The sequence below is a fragment of the Echinops telfairi genome, unplaced genomic scaffold, assembly GCF_000313985.2.
Source record: "Echinops telfairi isolate 266 unplaced genomic scaffold, ASM31398v2 ScPeMD7_7421;HRSCAF=8459, whole genome shotgun sequence".
Taxonomy (NCBI): domain Eukaryota; kingdom Metazoa; phylum Chordata; class Mammalia; order Afrosoricida; family Tenrecidae; genus Echinops; species Echinops telfairi.
In genome coordinates this window covers 4,328,941-4,348,766 of record NW_022111321.1, presented here as the reverse complement: position 1 = coordinate 4,348,766, position 19,826 = coordinate 4,328,941, and the positions used below count along the sequence as shown (strand labels likewise).

General features: G+C 48.0%; 1 protein-coding gene across 1 annotated transcript in view; it reads right to left on the bottom strand.

Moving 5' to 3' along the window:
• Positions 1-19,826, bottom strand: part of AMOTL1 (angiomotin like 1) — a 124,459-nt gene that overhangs the window by 55,250 nt on the left and 49,383 nt on the right. Inside the window, exons 2-3 of the mRNA XM_004709020.2 lie at positions 12,770-12,919; positions 7,360-8,278 (exon numbers count right to left, since the gene is read on the bottom strand). Coding sequence (XP_004709077.1) covers positions 7,360-8,219 — 860 coding nt within the window. The 5' untranslated portion in view covers positions 8,220-8,278; positions 12,770-12,919. The remainder of the gene's footprint in view (positions 1-7,359; positions 8,279-12,769; positions 12,920-19,826) is intronic.

The following is a 19,826-nucleotide window of genomic DNA, read 5'->3' as shown; positions in this document are numbered from 1 at the left end:
GATGAACAGTGCTTTCCAATGGCTGCTCCCCGGACAGGGGGACGGGGCGTCATTTCTACTTTTCTTCTTTTTGCACAGTGAGCGTGTTATTTTAGCGCGGGGGTGGGGGGGGTTGGGGGGTTTGAAGGGATTAAAGATAAGGAAAGAGGGGCTCAAAGGCAAGTGGCTACAAAATGGACGAGTCGGACCTGACCTCAAACTCCCCCCAGACATCCCTTTGGTCACAAAAACATAAAACTCATACACGTTCAAATTAAAAACATGGCTCTTGGGTCAGAACTAAGATGAAAACTCTTGCTAGGCAGGGTGGTTACAGAGAATCCTCTTGTTTGGACAAGTCTCTCACTGAATGCTTTTTGGCTGGAACGATGGTAAGTTTGCTGAGAAAGTAACCTGAGCATGACCTCAGCCTCTTGAACTCCGTACACTGCATGATTGTTTCTCAGGATAAAAAGGGCATAATTCAGCCCAAAAAATTACAGGAAATCCTAAATTCTAATGCTGGTGGTATTCAAGACACATGTTTCACTGGGAGAATTTAAATAATGCTCCCAGGCTGCGTCTTCATCAAGGTCAATGCATCGTTCTTAATCCTGCAGCTTGGGACTGGCTGGCTTTCTGGTCCCTAACAGCAATTCATGCTCATAATAAGTGCATCGGCTGCGAATCATAATCCGCTGCTTGGGAAACATGCTACACACTGGATGCTCCCCCAACGCCCCCTTCCTCTCAGCCTTTCCCAACTCAAAAGGAAGCAACATCCTTCCTTAAACTGCAGCACATTCCAAATAACCAGTCCACCTGCAGTTAGCCTGCCATGTTAGCAGCATCAGTTTTGGCTCGGGGTTTGATGGGCCCTCTTCTCCTAGCTGGCGTCCAGTGGCTTCCTTCCTGTCACGTGTCCTTCCTTTGCCAGGTGCTCTGGGCTCTGTCCCCTGGTGCTCCCTCGCTCTTTCTCCCTGTAGGTCACCTGGCTTGTTCCCAGAAAACACCGTCACTGTGACTCTACACGAAACCAAACCAAACGGGAGGTGGTCTGCACACTTGTTTTTTTACGAGTCTGGGGAGATGGACACCCCCATGGCTCCCTTCCTCCTCCAAGGAAGGAGCAAGCCCCTGCAGACATGAGGACGAGGGTGGAGACTGCCCGAGAAGAGACGTGAGCAAACGTGTGCTGGAAGCAAACCCACAGTTGCTCGCTGGCTCCGACATGCTCTTGTAAGATGCTATAGCAGCCCTGGCAGAAAGGTCAGGCCACACACCGCCACGATTTGGGGTTCCTGTTGAAGTGGCTAGCTTCCTATTACAAATGTAATTAATGCATTCATAGGCTAATAAACTGTTCATCACGCAATTACCATTCTTATTTCTGCCTCTGGGAAGCCAGTACATGGAACCTTCTATGCTGGACTGCAACGATTCAGCCAGCACACAGTGCAGGCCCGGATTGGGGGAAACTACCCCCTTGGACATTCTTCTCAGGGACAGGCGTCATTCTGAGTCTTTCCCCAAATGCACATGGCCTGAAACAGATCCATCAATCATTTGGAATTGTTTTCTCTAGTCTTTCATAATGGAAACATTCTACTAAAGACTATCTAAGGCATACTGCTGATGGCTGTGCAGAACGATGGGTTAATTACAGAATGTTATATGTTTTAAAAACAAGTCGTATTGCTTGGTTTGGTTTTTTGTTTGTTTATATTAGGGAGTATCTCAATGGCATTATGTCATTGGGATCACCCTCTTGAAGCTGTGCAGCGTAGTTTTCCGTTTTTTTCAGTCTATGAAACTCAGGATTGATGAACCCATAGAGATAGCAGGCAGAATACAGGTTACGAAAGGAGGGGGTACAGTGGTGGTCGGGGGAAGGGGTTGAAGGGGAGATGATGCAAAGAACTATGTAGAAAAAGAATATTTGGAAAATGACTGTGGTAGCAATTGTACAATTCTGCTGGACGTGATTGAACTACGAAATGATATATGTATTCAATCCCAATTAATTTTTTAAAAAGCTGAACTGGCAAATTTTGTTATACAGCCACCACAGGAAAACAAGAGAGAAAGAAGAAAAGGCAAACACCGGCCTCGCAGTCCGTACGAAAGGAGCCCAAAGACAGACTAAACGCCCACAGCCCCACCTGTCAGCCAATTAGACTGGTTCTGTCCAGCGAGACAGGATAATACTGCATGACATACATGTGCCGCTGAACTCCAAATATGAGAAGACCTAAGGATGGATACATTTTTATTATGCTGTTGGCAGAGAACACTGAAAGTACCGCCAGAAGAACAAACTACGCTTTGGAAGATGTACAGCCAGAATGCTCCTTAGAAATGAAGATGGGGAGACCGCATCTTCCTTTACATTACTCTGGAGCGGGACATCATGTGTGGGAAACAGAGGGTCAGCAAAAACGAGGAAGACCCTCAGCAAGAGCAGGATGTGAGTGTAACAATGGGCTCAAACATCCCTAACAGCTCTGAGCGCAGTGAAGGACCACCACATAGTTTCGTTCTGTTGACCTAACCGTGAGTCAGAACGGGCTTGGTGGTATCTAACAACAGTTGCTACATTTTTTGAAATATGGACAGATTTCCTTGGGGAACAAATGGTCATCTTGACTAGGGTCCTCTAATCTATTTCGATCAAAATCAGATCAACCACCAGTATCCATTCATTTCCAGGGGTAGTGCAGACTGAAGAAGCCAAGTCCCTACTTCCAGGAGCGCTGTTTGCACAAAATGAATCAGAATTAACATTCAAACCTACTTTCTTTCCTCCTTTTTTTAAACACAACCTGTCTTATTCCCACTTTCTCTTCATTCCAATCCAAGTCCGCCTTTGGGTTGAAGGAATTCCTTTCACTGGTACAGTAGGAGAACCAGAGTGTCATAGATACATGGCTAGCTCAGGTTCCCCTAGAGCAGTGGTTCTCAACCTTCCTCATGCCACGACCCTTTCATACAGTACCTCCTGTGGTGACCCCCCAACCATAAAACTATTTTCGTTGCTACTTCAGTACTTTTGCTACTGTTATGAATTGTGCGACCCCTGTGAAAGGGTGGTTCGACCCCCCCCCCACCAAAGGAGGTCGCAACCCACAGGTTGAGAACCGCTGACCTTACAGGCCTCAACTAATGGCCTTCCCATGAGGTTTCACAAGAGAGGGGCCTAACATGTTTTCTAATCATCGACCAGCCATCCTCACATCTTTAGCATATCCCAACTGGTGAGAGAACACACAAGCTGCAGCCAGTCAGAAATGAGGACCAGAAATCCAAGTTTGAGTTTTCTCACCAAAATCTCTCTCCTCTGTCTCCCTGGACATCTTAGGATCTTTCTGCCGCCAGTAAAAAGTTGTGTGAGTTCAGCCATCTAATGGACTGGACCGAACCACTAAACATTTTACTCAATATTAGGATCATTTTTGCTGCGCGGGGGAGGAAGATGGGTGGAATGATTGCCTTCAAAGCCCTCTCCTTCTATCCCAGGAGCGTCTGTTATGTATTCACCCAAAGGAAACCAGTTGCTGGTTTGAACTGATTCTGACTGTGATCGGTAGGTTTATTGTGTCAAGCTGGCCAATAGGAACATGTGGGATTAATCAGGCTGCAGTTTGATTGGAGGGCAAAGAGATAAATGGCTCGGCAAGGCCAGCCCCTCGCTCTCTTGCTCTCTGGTGATTGGACCAGCTTTGTGGCTGCTTCAGCTACTTCTCTGACTCAACTTGTGAGCTACACTACTTGTGGGACAAGCCAACCCATGGATCATGTTGCTAGAGCTTGAGGTTCCTTTGAGACCTGCCTCGCCACACTGCTGGGAAGTACATCAGTTGAGCTTGAGACTGGTGGATCCTGTCATCTTGCATTGATTGAGTTTGACATACCATGGCGGGGGTGGGGGGGTGGCGCCTAAGCTGAGCTGCTGACTGTTGGTGACCCACTCTGCTGTTTGTTGCCTGTAGGCGGACTGCTTGCATTGCCTGAGGGAAGACTCAGCTGTCTGCTTCCTTGACCTTGGACCAGCAGTCCTGTGAGTTGAAGGGCTTCCAGTATATTAACTGTTCCACGGAAATGAGTTGAGCTGACCCCTCCGTACTGCTATATATATATATACATATACATACATATATATATATAATCATAAGCGTCCTGGTTTTGTTTCTCTAGAGAACCCTGCCTAACACACTGACTCATGACAATTCCACGTGTAGAACACAACTGGACTTAGAGGTTTTTCAATAGCCAGTGTTTATAGGAGCAGATCAGCAGCTCTTTCTTCCGAGACACCTCTGGGTAAACTGAGCCTCGAAACTTTCAGTAAGTCAAGCTCATCAACTTTTCGCACCACCCAGACGCTCATTTTATCCAACAGCCTGTAGCTATTCTTAAACCATTACTCTCAGGGATGAAAAGACGGGTATCCCTTCCAGCATGCAAGGTTGCATCAGTGAAATTAAAAGGAGCTCTGTTTATCTCGTGGGTCCAAGAAAACCTGAACGTCACAGAGCACTGAGTTTCAGATGCAACCTTGGGTATTCAGGCTGTGTTACCTGTGTCTTAAGTACGGTGTTGTGGATGCAACTCTGTTTGCCCAGTCCGTCCAGGCCTGTCCCGGTGGAGCCACACTGGCTAGCCATAGCCAGCCTCACAGAGGGGCCTTGTGGCTCCGGAGGCAGGCTCAATGGCCTGCCTGTTATGTCTTCTGGAACCTTTGATGTATTATGTCAACCTAGTTGCCACACCTGGCAATTGGCTCAAACCCCTCTCATATTTCTTCTTCATAACCCAGAGACAACGGCCCTTCCCACAACTAACTGGGTAGACCTCCAAGAACTGATTCCCCCCCTCCTGATCGGTTCTGATCTTTGCCAAAAGGCAAAGATCCAAATGGCTCACTTTAAAGGTTGTCTTTTTCCAAAGAGTGAAGCCAAGGAGGAGGAGGAAGAGGAGGAGGACGAGGAGGAGGAGGAAGAGGAGGACGAGGAGGAGGAAGAGGAGGAGGAGGAAGAAGAGGAGGAGGAGGAGGACAAGGAGGAAAGGGACTTCATTTGTGGAGATTTCACCTTTTACCAAACTCGAGAGGCTGAGTTAAATGTTTGTGGGGGGAAAGGGCATAATGTCACAAACCGTAAATCTGGTATAATTCAGCACAAACCCGAGATCGGGAGATAGTTACAATGCTTAATCCCCAGACCTAGGCTTGAGTTTAAATGTCTCTGACGGAAGAAACAATAAAGGGGGAAGAAGCAGCATCTCCTGGGCTTTCACCTGGATTCTCCAGAGGGGTCAGATGATGACGACATTTAAGACAAAGGGCTCTGCCGCCGTCAGAGGTCTAAAATGCTTCAGCCCTGGCTTTCACCAGTGACTGTGGGGACACGTGTCAGCAGCTGGGGAGCACTAAGCAGCAGATCAACCGGCGTTCTTTCTGCCAACCTGCGGTTCCCTCCCTTTCAGGAGATGTGTGGCCATGGTATGCTTTGCACATAGCTCTGGAGTCATATGGGGACGCTCCGGCTCATTCCATTTAGAAACTGATCAATAAAGTCTTCTATGAAGCCCAGGTGGCGCAGTGGGAAAAGCGTTGGGCTGCTAATCACAAGGTCAGCGGTTCAAACCCACCAATTGCTCCATAGGAGAAAGGTGAGGCTGCTTGCTCCTGGGAAGGCTCAGAAACCCTGAGGAGTGGTTCTACTCTGTCTTGATGACCTCACTAATGATAAGTGGTTACTTGCTTTCGCTGTTCATGCTCACGCTGCACAAGCTCACGAGCATCTAACCACGGGTGACGCCTTCCTCGGTATCCTCACCCGGATTCTTTCCTGGCAGCATGCTTTCCAATGGCCTCGTCGGCAGCTGCGCTGGTTCGCAACATCCATATCTACTCGATGACTAAATCCTGTCAGTTCTACTGCTCTCCCTCTCTTAACACCCCGAACTCCTCTCTCTTCCCACGGCATCAAGCCTTGACCTCACCACTGCCATGAGTTGAGTCCATCTCATAGCAACCCTGCACCCCTTCTTAACTGGATGGTCCCCCAGCTCCCAGTCCTCTTGTCCAGAGGTGCCCAAGCTTATAACTACTGCCCCTTTTCAGAAAAAAAAAATTACTCAGTGCCTCCTGGCAATTACAAACTTTGGCACTATACCCCACAATCCGGGGCAAAGCGAAGGCCCGCTGCCTTTGCAGCTCCCTGGGTTGGTCCAGGATCCCCAGGGAGCAGTACCGCCCATTTTGGGCAACAGCGCTCTCCATCCACCCTGCACTGTACTGCAGCCACACTAGTAAACTTTATCTACACAGCAGTACACTGGGGTACATTCTAACCTTCTGAGTGTGACGCTCAACTTCCAACCAGTCTCAACTTTCCTTTGCTAACACATTTTCTGCCACTTCTCACCACGTCCTATCCCACGGACCCTCCATCCACAAGTCTTTGGCTCACTCACCCCTCAACTTTCTGTCTGAGAAGCGGCATTCTCTCTGTATGACGCAGCCTGGGCTGCACCTCTACCCCACATCCCTCAGCTGCAAGACCAAACTCAAATGTCACCGCTCTGAGAAGCTCTCCCCAGAGCCCTCAAGTCATATGACCCTCTGGGTTCCCTACAACAGCACACAACACTGCCATGGCCTGTTCAGGTGCTGGGTTCCCCCGAGATCCCGCTGTGAGCTGCTTGAGAGCAGGGACTGATCCACATGCCTTCTTTACCTCTGAACTCTAGGTCCTGGGCTGCACAGGGTCTACACTAAGCGTTGTTGCATGTGTCAATCTATGAGAACACACTAGAAAGTTCTAAGAGGGATTAGGGCAATAGATGAGAGGATAGTATTATGAAAGGGGAGCAGGTCAAGCCCCCAGCCACCCCAGCGTGCTGTGTGTACTGTGGACCATTGACTCCTCCCTTCATTTCCCATCTGGTGAAGGAGTCCTCGGGACTGGGGACTTCCTACGGTCCCTCTAACTCGATGCCTTTAGCATTCAGATGGCATTTCCCTTTAAACTCTACAATGACGAAAGACGCCATCAAATCCCTGGGTAATAATATGTTCCAGGAGTTTGGACGCGCTCCACAAAGCCAGCCAGGAAAATGACTACTTTGCCAGGACACAGGGCAGCGCTCCCAAGGATGGCCAACAACTGGTGCCCCTCCCCTAGCGTCATAAATCCTCAAGTGCCCTCTGTCACACTCGGAGAAATCCCCAAGTGCCCTCTGTTCTGTTTCAGTCTATGCATTTGGGGCAAAAAGGGGTCTGTTAAATATTAAGTCTAAGTGTAAAATGGCTGAAAAACAGTAAGTGCTGAAAACGAGACGGCTGAGTCTGGGAAAACGTGCAGGCTGGATAATCACCTGGTGACCCCGTACTCTGGGGGCGGCTGGTACCTCAGGACGGCCACCTCCGTTCTGGCAGGCTGAGGAGGAGGGTACGGCTTGGCCATGTCATGGAGCATCCCCGGGTGTTGGTCATTGTAGAAGAGCCCGTGATCCTGGGGCTTGCTCACCGGGGACATCATTTGCTTGGCTTTGAAAGGGTACTCGGGTGGAGGACCTCGAGGATCCAGCCCCTTGCCTGCAGGCGGGGCTGGGGAGGGTCCCCCACCTGCCTTGAACGCCTTTCCATTCCCTGTGCCGGGTAGGTGCTGCTTCACCCCGTTCCTCTCCAGAGACAGCTGCATGATGCGCTCGCTCAGAGAGCGCACATGGCCCTGCTTGAGTTCTTTCAGGGCCTCGTCCTTATGCGCCTGCCCGCTGTTGGCCCGGTTCACCGTGGGCCTCCCCTCAGTCCGGGACTTCTGGCTGGTGCCCATGTAGTAGCTGTGGCCCACCGTCCCTTGCTGCTGTTGCTGCTGCTGCTGCTGGCCCCGGAAGAACTGGGACTGGGCTTTGGCCTCCTCATAAGTGGGCAGCTCCTCGTTGTTCTGCTGAGGCTGTGTGGACCGGACCTGCTTCTCCATCACCGCGTTGTCCACCTGGTGTTCCTGACCCTGCGGTTCCTGGCGTGCCGACTGGTAGACCATTTGTGGGTCTTCTTGAGTGAGGTTCTCCGTGGAAGAAAAGCTGTTGATCGGGTGGACTGGGCCTGCACTCCCTGTGGCCTGGTGCTGAATGGCCAGCAAGTTCATGTTCTCAGTCGGGGTGCCATAGCGCAGTTGTTCCTGGATCAGCCGCTGTAATACTGTTCCAGCTGCTGCATCCTCGGAACCTCTCATTTCCACCTCGGGGAGCCGCGGGAAGTTCGGGGAGTGGAATTTACAGAGAGGATCCTCCACTGAAAGATAAAAATGGAAAAAAGCATGTTATCATGGGAGATGTGCTTGCGTGTCCATACGCACGTGGTGAATGACTCATGTTCTAACTATGGTTGCATTTAAAGACAAGGTTTCAAAGACACCCACGGCTCCACACGGTCTGCAGTATCTCATCCAAAGTTTCTCCAGCCCAGCCCTTCTCTGCTCCCAGAACCGCTCCACCACACTTCCTCACTGCAACCCTCTCCTCCGGAGCCCTTTCCCGTCACAGTAAAACAAGCTATCTTCCCCAACTTAAGGATAGACATCTATATACCTCCTTTAAAAAAATCATTGTATTGGGGGCTCTTACAGTCCTTATCACAATCCATCCATCCATCCATTGTGTCAAACATATTTGTATATATGTTGCCATCATCATTTTCAAAACATTTTCTTTCTACTTGAGCCTTTGCTATCAGCTCCTCATTTCGCCCCCTCCCACCCTTCCTCCCACCCTTGATAATTTATAAATTATTATTTTTTCATGTCTTACACTGACTGATGTCTCCCTTCACCCACTTTTCTATTGTCCATCCCCTTGGGAGTGAGTTAAAGGTGGTAGATCATTGTGATTGGTTCTCCCTATCTCCCCCCACCTTCCCCTTATCCTCATTGTATCGCTACTCCCATTACTGTTTCTTAGGGGCCTATCTGTCCTGGATTCCTTGTGTTTCCAGTTCCTATCTGTACCAGTATACATCCTCTGGTCTAGCCAGAAGGGAGAATTGAGGTCATGATAGTGTGGGAGAGGATGCATTACAGAACTAGAGGAAAGTTGTATGTCTCATAGGTGCTATACTGCACCCTGACTGGCTCGTCTCTTCCTTATGACCCTTCTGTAAGAGGATGTCCAATTAACTACAGATGGGCTTTGGGTCTCTGCTCTGTGCTCCCAGAAGCCTGTATGATCATGAGGTGTCGATGGGATCAGGTATCAGGTATCAAAGACCCAGAACAAATTATATTTTCTTTTTATGTACATATAAATATTTAAGAGAGAGACACAGAGAGAAAGAATTCCATTTTATTATTTTGGTTTTAGAAAAGACAGTAAGGAGAGAGATACAGGGTAGTAATTAGAAGTATAAGGCAGGGCCAGAAAAGGTGGTTACTTTCATATTTTGTAAATATATGTGTACATATATCAATTACTTTGGCTTTCTCTTGTGTATTCATGTATATATACAAATATATAAAACTCTCTCCTTCTCTTCTAATGGGCTCCAAAAGCAATCTCTACTTGCTGTCTGTCTCCAGGCCTGAAATGCTCCACTTGCTGCCTTCCCTACTACCCTGAGAAGTAACTAAATCCAAGGAGAATTTCGCAGCACACACATTACCCAGCTCACCTTTCCGGAGCGGTTGACGTGACTGACCGCCACCTCTCCTAATTTGGCTTCGCAGCCGCCCTCCTCTGGAATCTAGCTCCTGTCACTCAGTGTATTCCTGTCCGGCTCCTTTCACCCCCACCCCTGCCCCCTGAATGGTGGTGTTTCCCACAGTTCGGCCCTGGATGCTCCCCACCCTCACGGTGTCACCTCATCTGCAGCCTGTCTATAGCTTCTGACTTGTACCCCTTATCTACAATCACCAGCCAGCGACCCTCCAGTCCTTCAAGCCCAACATGTCTTCTCCAGCCCTTGTCCCAAATCCACCTTCCCTGCTGTGGCTACTCTGTCCAGTCAGAAGCCTGGGAGCTCAGTCGCTTGTTGTGTGCCCAGCTGTCTGCCAGTAGACCTCCTACACCCTCTGCCAACCCTCTCCATCGGAATTTCCCTGCTCAATTGATAAGTTCATTCAATAAACCCCAAATCAAACCCACTGCCATCGAGTTGATTCCAACGCGCAGTGACGCCGATAGGGCAGTGTAGAACCGCCCTGGAGGTTTTCCGACACTGTAAATCTTTACAGGAGCAGACAGCCTCATCTGGCGAGCAGCCTAATGCTTAGCCCATGGCACCACCAAGGCTCCTAATAGCCAGAGTGACGACCACATAGCAACTTCAGTGTACCTATGATATGCCACACAGAACTACCTTCTGCTATTTCACTCATTCACAACTCATGCAAGCCTGTGAGGCAGAAGTAAAGTCCCAGAGGGCAGAGAGGTTTTCACTCGTGTAATCATATGTTATAGCTTCAGTTGGTAACACTGGGTGATGAACAAAAAACACTTGAGAAATTCTTGCTAATAAATTCAATTATTAAATTAACTTTGCATCCTTGTTCCTGAAGTTCAACTTGGATCATGTCACACTCCTATTCAAACACAAAGGAGTCCCATCTCTGTGACGTGGGGCATGTCGCTTGGCTGCACTGAACCTTTCTCGTCTATAAAACGGGGAGAGTTAATATCTTCCTTCTGGAATGTGGACTAAATTCAAACTTACTCCTTGCCTTCAGAGCATGGAATAGTGTTACTGAGACATCAACTCCAAGTGGAGCAATACATTTAAAACAAAAACAGATGATCGGAAACAGTCCAAGGGACTAATGGACCACACGGACATCACTCTCCACATCTCTGAGACCAGAAGAGTTAGATAGTACCCGGCTACCATTAGCAAGTGCTCGTTAGAGGGTCCTGGAGAGAGGGGAAGGAAAATGGGGAACGCAATTAAAAACGAAAAGAGACCAAGTTTACGGGTTGGACAGAGGCAGATGGGACTCCTAGGTCATCCTTCTGAACTGAACTCACCCCCTGGTAGAATAATCAACCATTTAAGATCAAAAGGGCAGCGTTTATCCAAGGACAAAGTACAGAGGGCTTCGAAAGAGGAGGAATGCAAACAGGAAACACAGGAAAAGGGATGGTCCACTGAGGAGATTGCAAGTTGAAACAAAATGTGTATGAATCACTGAACGTGAGACTGATGATTTACTCTGTAAACCTGCACCTAATTCAGAATAAAAAAGATCAGGTACAAAGGGCTGGCAGATGAATCTGACTTGAAGAATCCTCTCTGGTTGTCATTTCTTTTTCTTCTTCTTTTTTTAATAACAGTTTTATTAGTACTTTATCCACATGTCACACAACTCAGTAATTCAATCACATCAAGACGCATTGTGTAATTGTCATCATATTCAATTCTAGAACATTTTCTTCTTCCTTGCAGTTATTGTTATTCGTCTCATTTTTTTTCTAATTATGGCAAAACTATGCACCAGAGAACATTCTCCAATTCCACAGCTTCTACTTGCACAATTCAGCGTCGATTATACTCTCCAATAGTGCTGCAGCCACTGTTGATATCCTTTTCCAAATTATTCCACCCCCATTCACATAAACTCAATGCCCCCTAGGCAACAACTCTTTCCCCTTCACCTAGGAACCTGGCTGTCCTTTCTTGACTGCCACGCAAGGTTTCGCGGCACCCACATGAACACAAGAATGCGATCTGGGTGTCAGGAAATGTACTAGGCATCGAGAAGACAGGAGCAAACAGAACACCATGCTCCTAGACCTCATGGGCATACAGGAGCAGGGAGTGAAAAGAATGAGGCTCCTAGAGGTAAGCGTCATTTAAAATAAATTCTTCAAAAAGGGGGAAAAGGCAACAGAAAAGAACAGATTATTAAAGTCCACACATGATCAGGTGCCACGGAGCTGCAACAAATAATGAAGAGGCCAGCACTGGAGGGGTCAATGTAGATGGTACCGTGCACCCACCTACTCTCCAAGGACGCCCTGTAAGCTTCTTCTATTGCAGGCCCTCTGACTGGGGTTGGGGGACCACAGTGTAGGCGGCACAAGCAATCCTTCCCTCGGGGAAGGGATTTCAAAGGCTTCGTGGAACAAGTACTTGGGAATGAAAATTTTCGATTTTTAAGCAAACGTTGAGTAGAAAGTCAAACAAAACAAAACAAAGCTCCAAAAGGAAAGTGCCTTGGTTGGAGGGATCCTAACGGAAGTGGGTCTGCTCAAGGATGGGACGACTGGGTCTCCTTTCATTGAGAACTGAGTTACTAACACTTTGGTCAGGAATTAAGAGATACTTCTCTGAAGTGATTTTAAAGATTTACTTTTGTTCCTTTAAAAAAAATTTTTTCAGTGCACGAAATACAGAATTTTCATTAAGATTTCCTTAAACAAAGGGGGGAAGTTCTCTCCCCACCTACTTCTGAATTATTTCTTCTGAACTTCTGAGTTATTTGCTAGAAGACACAGAAGGAAATTATAAATGCTGTCTGGGCTAGGGTAGGGGAAAATATCCAGAAATTTAATAAAGGAAGATGGGCAAAATGTTACAATTCTACAGATTCTACCTACCCCAGATCAGCAGTCTATGAAATGACCATCGTACAACATGATTACAATTACGCCCCCTTCCAACCCAGAGACAAGCATCCACTATGCTGACTTTCAAAACGAGAACGAATCTGAATTATGCAAAAGTGCTGAGGATGAGAACCAGGCGACCACACGGTCTTCTGACCCCAGAGCCAGCTAGCTGCAGGGCAGGGCTTACCGCTGTTCTCCCTGGGGCCACGATTTGCCTCTGAGGTCAGAGCAGATGCCTCATGCCTCCCAGAATAGAGCTGGAAGTCGGGGAAGAAGTAGCCGGGGTCTTCCAGAATCTGCGCAGGGCTGCTGGGACTGTAGCAAACAAGAGGGGCACCTGAAGGGAGAAAAAGCGAGCGTGAATTAGTGTCCACCAAGCCTGTGCCCAGTGCGGCATTGAGTGATTCACAAGGCCTCCCCCACGTTTCCCCTGGGGGTGGGAGCTCTGCCTTTTCGACTCATAAAATTCCAGAGTTACTCTTCAGAATGATCACAAGTCCAGCCACCACCAAATGACCCAAGAGATCAGAAACAACCGTCTTCCAGACACGCTGCCGAGCGAAGGCTGCCACGCATGTTCCACACAACCCGGTTCCAGGGGCCAAAATCGAAATGACCAAAAAAAAAAAAAAATCCCTCCAAGCTCACTGCCATCTGCCCCAAGACCCAAGGGCATAAGTCAAGTCTACTATGTAACAGCGCAAGTCACGTGGTTTCTGTGATGGTCCTAGTGGGGGAGAGCGAGGAGGGAGGTGGAGAGGCCAAAAGAAGGAAATCTAAGATGGGAAGGGCAGCTGTCTCTCGGAACGTATAAAAGACAGAGGTCTCTTTGCCCGACCATGTGTTGTTAGCAAGAGCACGTCCTGGGGCACGCACACAGCAGCCTCCGCTCCCTCCCAGGTTTCTGAAGTCTCATGTTGCAGCATGGAGCTGGGGTTAGGGTGAGGGCCCTCTGCCAAGTCCTGGCCTTTCAGTCCCAGTTTATCTGCAGCACACAAACTGGAGTGTGTTTCCTGTTCCCATTAAACACGACACTGGATTCAATCCTATAGTAACTGGACATGAGATACCACTACAATAACACTGATAGGGCACATACAACATCCGTGGGAATGTTCAGCAGGATGGACCCAGGGGCTCCTCCCTCTCTGTAGTGATTGCTCTGCCTGGGTCCAAGTTTAAGGCTTTTTTATCACAAAAGCAATTCTGCTGCTTCTGGGGAAAGAAGGATGCTTAAAAATAATAATAATAAAGCTTGTTATAAGAGCTGTAAAAGCCCCCAATAAAGTGATTTATTTTTTAAAAAATCACTGAAAAACAAAAAAAAATAGCAATCTTTGATCCAATAGTGGTAATCCATGAGTGGCTGCTGGAAAAGACAGCAGACTGAGCAGGTGTGTGTGGGGGGGAGAGTGAGCTTATATCCAAATATATCTATAAAGAGAGAGGTCTGACAGAGGACATTTGTGTATTTGCTGCAAATCTATGTGCTCCATCCATGAATGCGGTGGTGCACACAAGGGCAAGGTTATGAAAATGTGTTAAACATAAGCAAACGCCAAGGGAATGGGTTGCTGGGTCTGGGAACGCAGGACCAGTCTGAGGGACATGGAGGCCAAGTGGCATAGCACAGTTCACAAAGACAAGGTCCAATACCCTACTTTGAGGAGAAGTAGCAGCCATCTAAGGCTCAAATATTGTTCTTTCCCCATCCACAGCGACAAAAATAGGAAGACGCACGGAAGCAGAGTTCAAATGTACTAACGGACCAGACAAACACCAGTCTCTACCACCCTGAGACCAGAAGAACTACATGGTGCCCAGCTACCACCGTCCACTGCTCTGGAAAGGACCATATTGGTAGGTACTGAATAGAGTGGGAGAAAAGTAAGAAACAATTCAAAATCACAAAAGAGAATTTTCTTATTGGTTGGGTAGAAACTAGTGGGGACCCCCCAAGAAAACGGTCTTTAGTCACCCTTTATGTCTAACACTGAACTGGTCCTAATTTAGAACAATCAACCCATCGTTTACGATTAAAGGAGCATTTACCTTCAGGCAGAAGGGTTAGGAAAGGAGGAGGAATGGAAACAGGACAACACTGGGAGACCTGGGAGACCTGGGGGAAGTGGTTAGACCAGGGGTCCTCAAATTATGGCCCGCGGGCCACATGCGGTCCCCCGAGGAAATTTATCCGGCCCGCCGGGTGTTTTTGCCCCCGCTGCCTGTCCTGCTTAGCAGCCGGCTCGTCGAGTGTGCATAGGATTTGTTCATAGCTTTTTTTTCAAACTGTAGTCCGGAACCTCCAACGGTCTGAAGGACAATGAACTGGTCCCGTTTAAAAAGTTTGAGGACCCCTGGGTTAGACACTGGGGAGATTGCAATAGACGAGTTGAAACAAAATGTGTATACATCGTTGAATGTAAAACTGATCATCTGCTCTGTAAACCTTCACCTAGTTCACAAAGAAAACAATTGAAAACATAAAATCCTGGCCCAAAAGGTAATTCCACTGGAAGAAAGGTAATGTTTTTTCAACAATTATTTCCAACTGGCAATCTGACATTTCTTGCTGGTTTATGATCTACCCACTTCCCAGAGGGCAAGGCTGATGGTGAGCGACTAGCTATCCCGAGGACGGGGCACCCTCATCTTCTCCCTGCGCCTCTGCTCGACATGTCAAACTGCGTTGCACGCGCTCATGTTTATAATCTTCACATCCGGATGAGAGAGAATAAACGATGTGGAAAACTGGAATAGTTACCTTGAGGGCTTTAAAGTCATAATGTAATTGTGACTTATCTGAGAGGTGAAAATAAACCATGTCATGGAGCTCTGAGAATGAGGATCTATCTAAAATGACAGTTCCAATGTATAAGACAGTATACGCCAGTGTTCTCTTTGGGGCCTACCTGCAAAGATGAGCATGGGAGAAATGTACAGTTATCCCTCCGTATGGGAGGGGGATTGGTTTTGGAACGCCCAGGATCCCCACTCCCACGGAAGCCTCAAGGCCATAAAAGCTCAAGGCCTTTATAAAACAGGACACCGTATTGGCATATAACTTCCACAGAATGTCCAGCGTACTTTTAATCATCTCTACATTACTTAGAACATCTAACACAAGGCTAAGTGCCATGCAAACAGCACCACACGGTTTCTCCTGATCTTTGAGGGATTCTGCTCTTCCCACTTGTTTGCTCTTCTCTCCCCAGAAGTTCAGATCAGGGCTAGGTTTGCTTGGATGGGAGCCCAAGGATGTTGAGCCTGGTGGGCTAGACCCCTTTCTGGTCTTCATCTTCCACATTAATACATCTACAAGTCTAGAGCAGACCCTCACCTAGCTTCTATTCCAATTTGTCGGGGATGCTGGTGGATGAGAAGGGAGTACACGGGGTGAATCTGGCTGCACACCTGGGACTTGTAAACCCAGTACCTTTAGGCCTCCCTTAGACTTCTTCCACAATCCCTGAGGGCAGGGAGTCATCGTCGGCAGTCTTGAAAGCTCCTTACATGATTGCAAGACTCAGCCCAAGTGAAAATTCTTTAAGCTAGAAGGAGAACAGTGAAACTACACAATCCCTCCCGGCCCGCCAAAGCCTGCCTCGATTCCCACCACTTTCACCCAGCCACAGTTGAGGATCCACATGTTTGAAGAAATTTCTCTTAATTGCATGGCCTTTCCTTTGGGTCGGGGACAGTGATTGCCAGCATATTACAAGCATCTGGTGATCCTACGTGCTTTCATGACCAGACATTGTAAGTGATAACAGAGAGCAAACGGATAATGAAATCATGCCCTAGGGTAGCAAGGTATACATATCTAAACGTGTGTGTGTAAAGCTGAGGAAATGGTGCAGTATCTGTATATAACCTATGCACACCTCTGGTAGACTTTAAACTACCTCTAGCTACCCAGGGGTGCAGGGGTTCAAATCCCTCAGGTGCTCAGCATAAGAAAGACAGGGCTACCTGCTCCCGCAGCAATTTCCAGTCTCACAGCCTGATACAGAGTCCCAACTGAGTTGGAATCCACTTGACAACAGCGGGTACAGCAAGAGGACCTCACACCTTTCTCCGTGGTCTCCAGCTTAGAGAAGGTGCAAGAGGGCCAGGCTACAGAATGCTGCACAGAGAAGCCCTTCACGGGGCCTGAGACAGGAGTCCACAGGTATGTGACTTTGTGCTGTTGGTTTCTACAGCCTCCATGTTATGGAAGAACAAATGCACTACACACACACACACACACACACACACACACACACACACACGTAAAGGACCGGATACCCAACTCTGTGTCAACCATTTAAAAAGACCCTCCTTCAAAAAGACTTGTTTACCTGCACACTTGGTGACCCCCACATTCACAGAGAGCTCCCCTCCCACTGCTGCCCACAAGCTGAGCAGACACCAGAACCACCCAGTTTACAAGATGGCCCAGGTGCCTCTTGCAAAATAAGGTCAAGTGATGACAGCATGTGTCACAGGGGCTCAGCATCAGATCACTGGGTCATGAGGCAAAAATATAGCAAGAAGTCCCAAATCCCACCTCACGAAAATTCATCCCCCCACCCCATTTCTTCGGGTTCCCTGTCTTCACTGCAAACCCCCGGGGATAGAAAAATAAAGTCTATTGTCTTAAATAAAATCCTGGGCACCCGAATGGACCAGAAGAGTCCAAGACACTGGAAAGGAAGAGCTGAGGTTAGACGAGGCCCAGCATGGGAGGAATGCTGTTTTCTGTTAAGAGCCGAGAAAGCCACAAGAGATGCCGGAGACCAAGGTCTGGCTCTGTCCCAGGAGCAAAGTAACATGACGTACTGAGGAGAGTCCTCCACCTGCCAATGATCTTGCTGGCTCTGCAGGGGCAACAGGACAGCGTGGTTGCCTCTGGGACTTCGAGAGGATTATTTCCATACATGGACATCTTCCCTTGTAACTTGCATCACCTACTGCTTTTGCCTAAAGACAATCACCCACACAGCTAGAGAGCCAAGAGCACTGGAACTGCCCAAGCAAGGTGAGGAACCGGCCCAGGGCTGGGTCTCCACTCCCCGGGGCAACTGAAGCCCCAAGGCCCACAACCTGTAGGGAAGACAGTTGGTTAATTCTGCACTCAACAAAGGGTGAAATTTTGAGATGCTCCTGTGAGGTTCAACCTTTCTGACGTTGGCTATGAGTCAATGCACCAAGAAAGGTTCATTTTCCTCCGTCGAATTTGCATGCTGTTCGTCAACATGAAGAATCCTGGTTGCTCTCCCTTCTGGGAGTGTGACAGCTTTTGGCGTGCTCCGGAATGTCCTTCCCAGGAGGGTTTCATGCACTTACTTTCTCTCTTAGCTGCTCAGTGGCCGCCAGGTAATGTGACCCTGAACAAGACAATTTTTTTTCCCCTTACTCCAGAGTAGGAATAACAAGGGGCTTCATTGTTCACGGAAAAGTGAATTAAAGTGAAATAAGCAGAATGTGCTGGCGGAAGCAAGAGGCACAGCAAGGGCCCCTGCTTATCTGTGCGCCTCCGACTTTAAGGAGTTACACTTCCCTAAGATCAGACTCTGAATTGTATAAGCAAGCTGATGTAACAGACAAGATGGAAGGCTCAGAAGTTTCCTAGTTGTGTAAACCTGTTAAGCTGCTAACTCAAAGGTCAGTAGTTCAAAGCCACCAGACGCTCTACAGGAGAAAGGTGAGGTTTTCTACTCCCATAAAGAATGACAGTCTTGGAAACCCACAGTGGGGCAGTTCTACCTTGTCTAATAGGGTTGCTATGAGACCAAATTGACTCGATATCAGGGTGCTTGGATTGTTTTGGCTGGTTGCCCAGTCAGAATCAAATCCGTGGGAGTGGGTTTTTGTTGTTGTTGTTGTCTTGGTTTGGTTTGATATGGAATCTAACACCTTCTGATGTTTTACACACAATTTCACTGTCTGTAACTTTGACACAGATGTTTAACCACACTAGCAAACAACCCTGTGGCTTCTACCTTTCCTTTCAAGAGCTAAGGAATTCACTGAGGATGCCAAAGCCTTAACTAAGAGATCACGTCTTCTGATTCTGGCAGAATTCTGGAGCATGGAACGTTCTGTGCTGGGAGATGTGTCCTGAAACCAACGCTGAGAAAAGGTCTGGGGAGCCCTCGACCAATACCTGTACAGAGTCCTCCCGGGAAACATCACTAGCTGCTCTGGGCTGGCCACGTCACACACCAGCATCTGGGGCCTGGGGGAAGCACCCTCCCCTAGGTACACCAGTGGGCTTAACAGAGGAATCGCTACCACTAAACTGAAAGCCTATCAGCTCACTGCCACCGGGTGGATTTCAACTCATGGCGACCATATAGGACTGAGTAGAACTGTCCCTGCGGGTTCCCGAGACTGGGAGTCTTTCTGGGAGTAGAAAGCCTCATCTTTCCTTCAAAGAGCAGCTGGTGGTTTCGAAATGCTGACTTTGGGTAGGGCAGCCCGATACATAACCCCCTACACCACCTTACTTTGCTATGTAGGGTTTGGGGATTTTGGAAATTGATAAGCTTTTATTTTTTAATTTCTCTCTGTCTTGGACTTTAGATAATGGTCATTGGGAGACAAGAAATTGGGAAAATATATCCCACAGAAACAGGAGCCCTGATGGGGTAGTGGGTTATGCTTTGGGCTACTAAGCGCAAAGTCAGTAGTTCAAAACCATCAGCTATTTTGCCGGAGAAAGAGGAGGCTTTCTACTCCCATAAAGATTTCCCATGTGTCGTTCTATTTTTATCACTGTGGATGGGGAGAGAACAGTATTTGAACCTTAGATGGCTGCCCATGGGCTCTTTAGACCCCAGGGGGTGTCCAGGCCTCTTCTCAGCGTTAGTTTCGGGACATCTGTTTTTTGGTCTATAGAGTTAAAATCAATTGACAGTTTAGATGGGTTCAATTACCAATTTGTTTGCATTTCTATTCTTTTCTAACGACCCTATGTACAACCTAACCCAACACTGCCTGGTCCTGCATTGTCCTTATAAGCATGGCTACGTTTGAGCCCACTGTGCCAGCCTCGGTGTCGATCTACCAGGACCCCCTACTATACCATTTATGATGGCCTTTTCCAGGACGAGTCCTGATAACACGCCCACAGGACACGAGCTAAAGTCTCACCGTCCCTGCTTCTAAGGAGCATTCTGGTTCTGCTTCTTTCAGGACGGCTTTGCTGGTTCTTCTGGCCGGCTAGGGTCCCGCGCCATCATTAGAAACCATCAACTCTT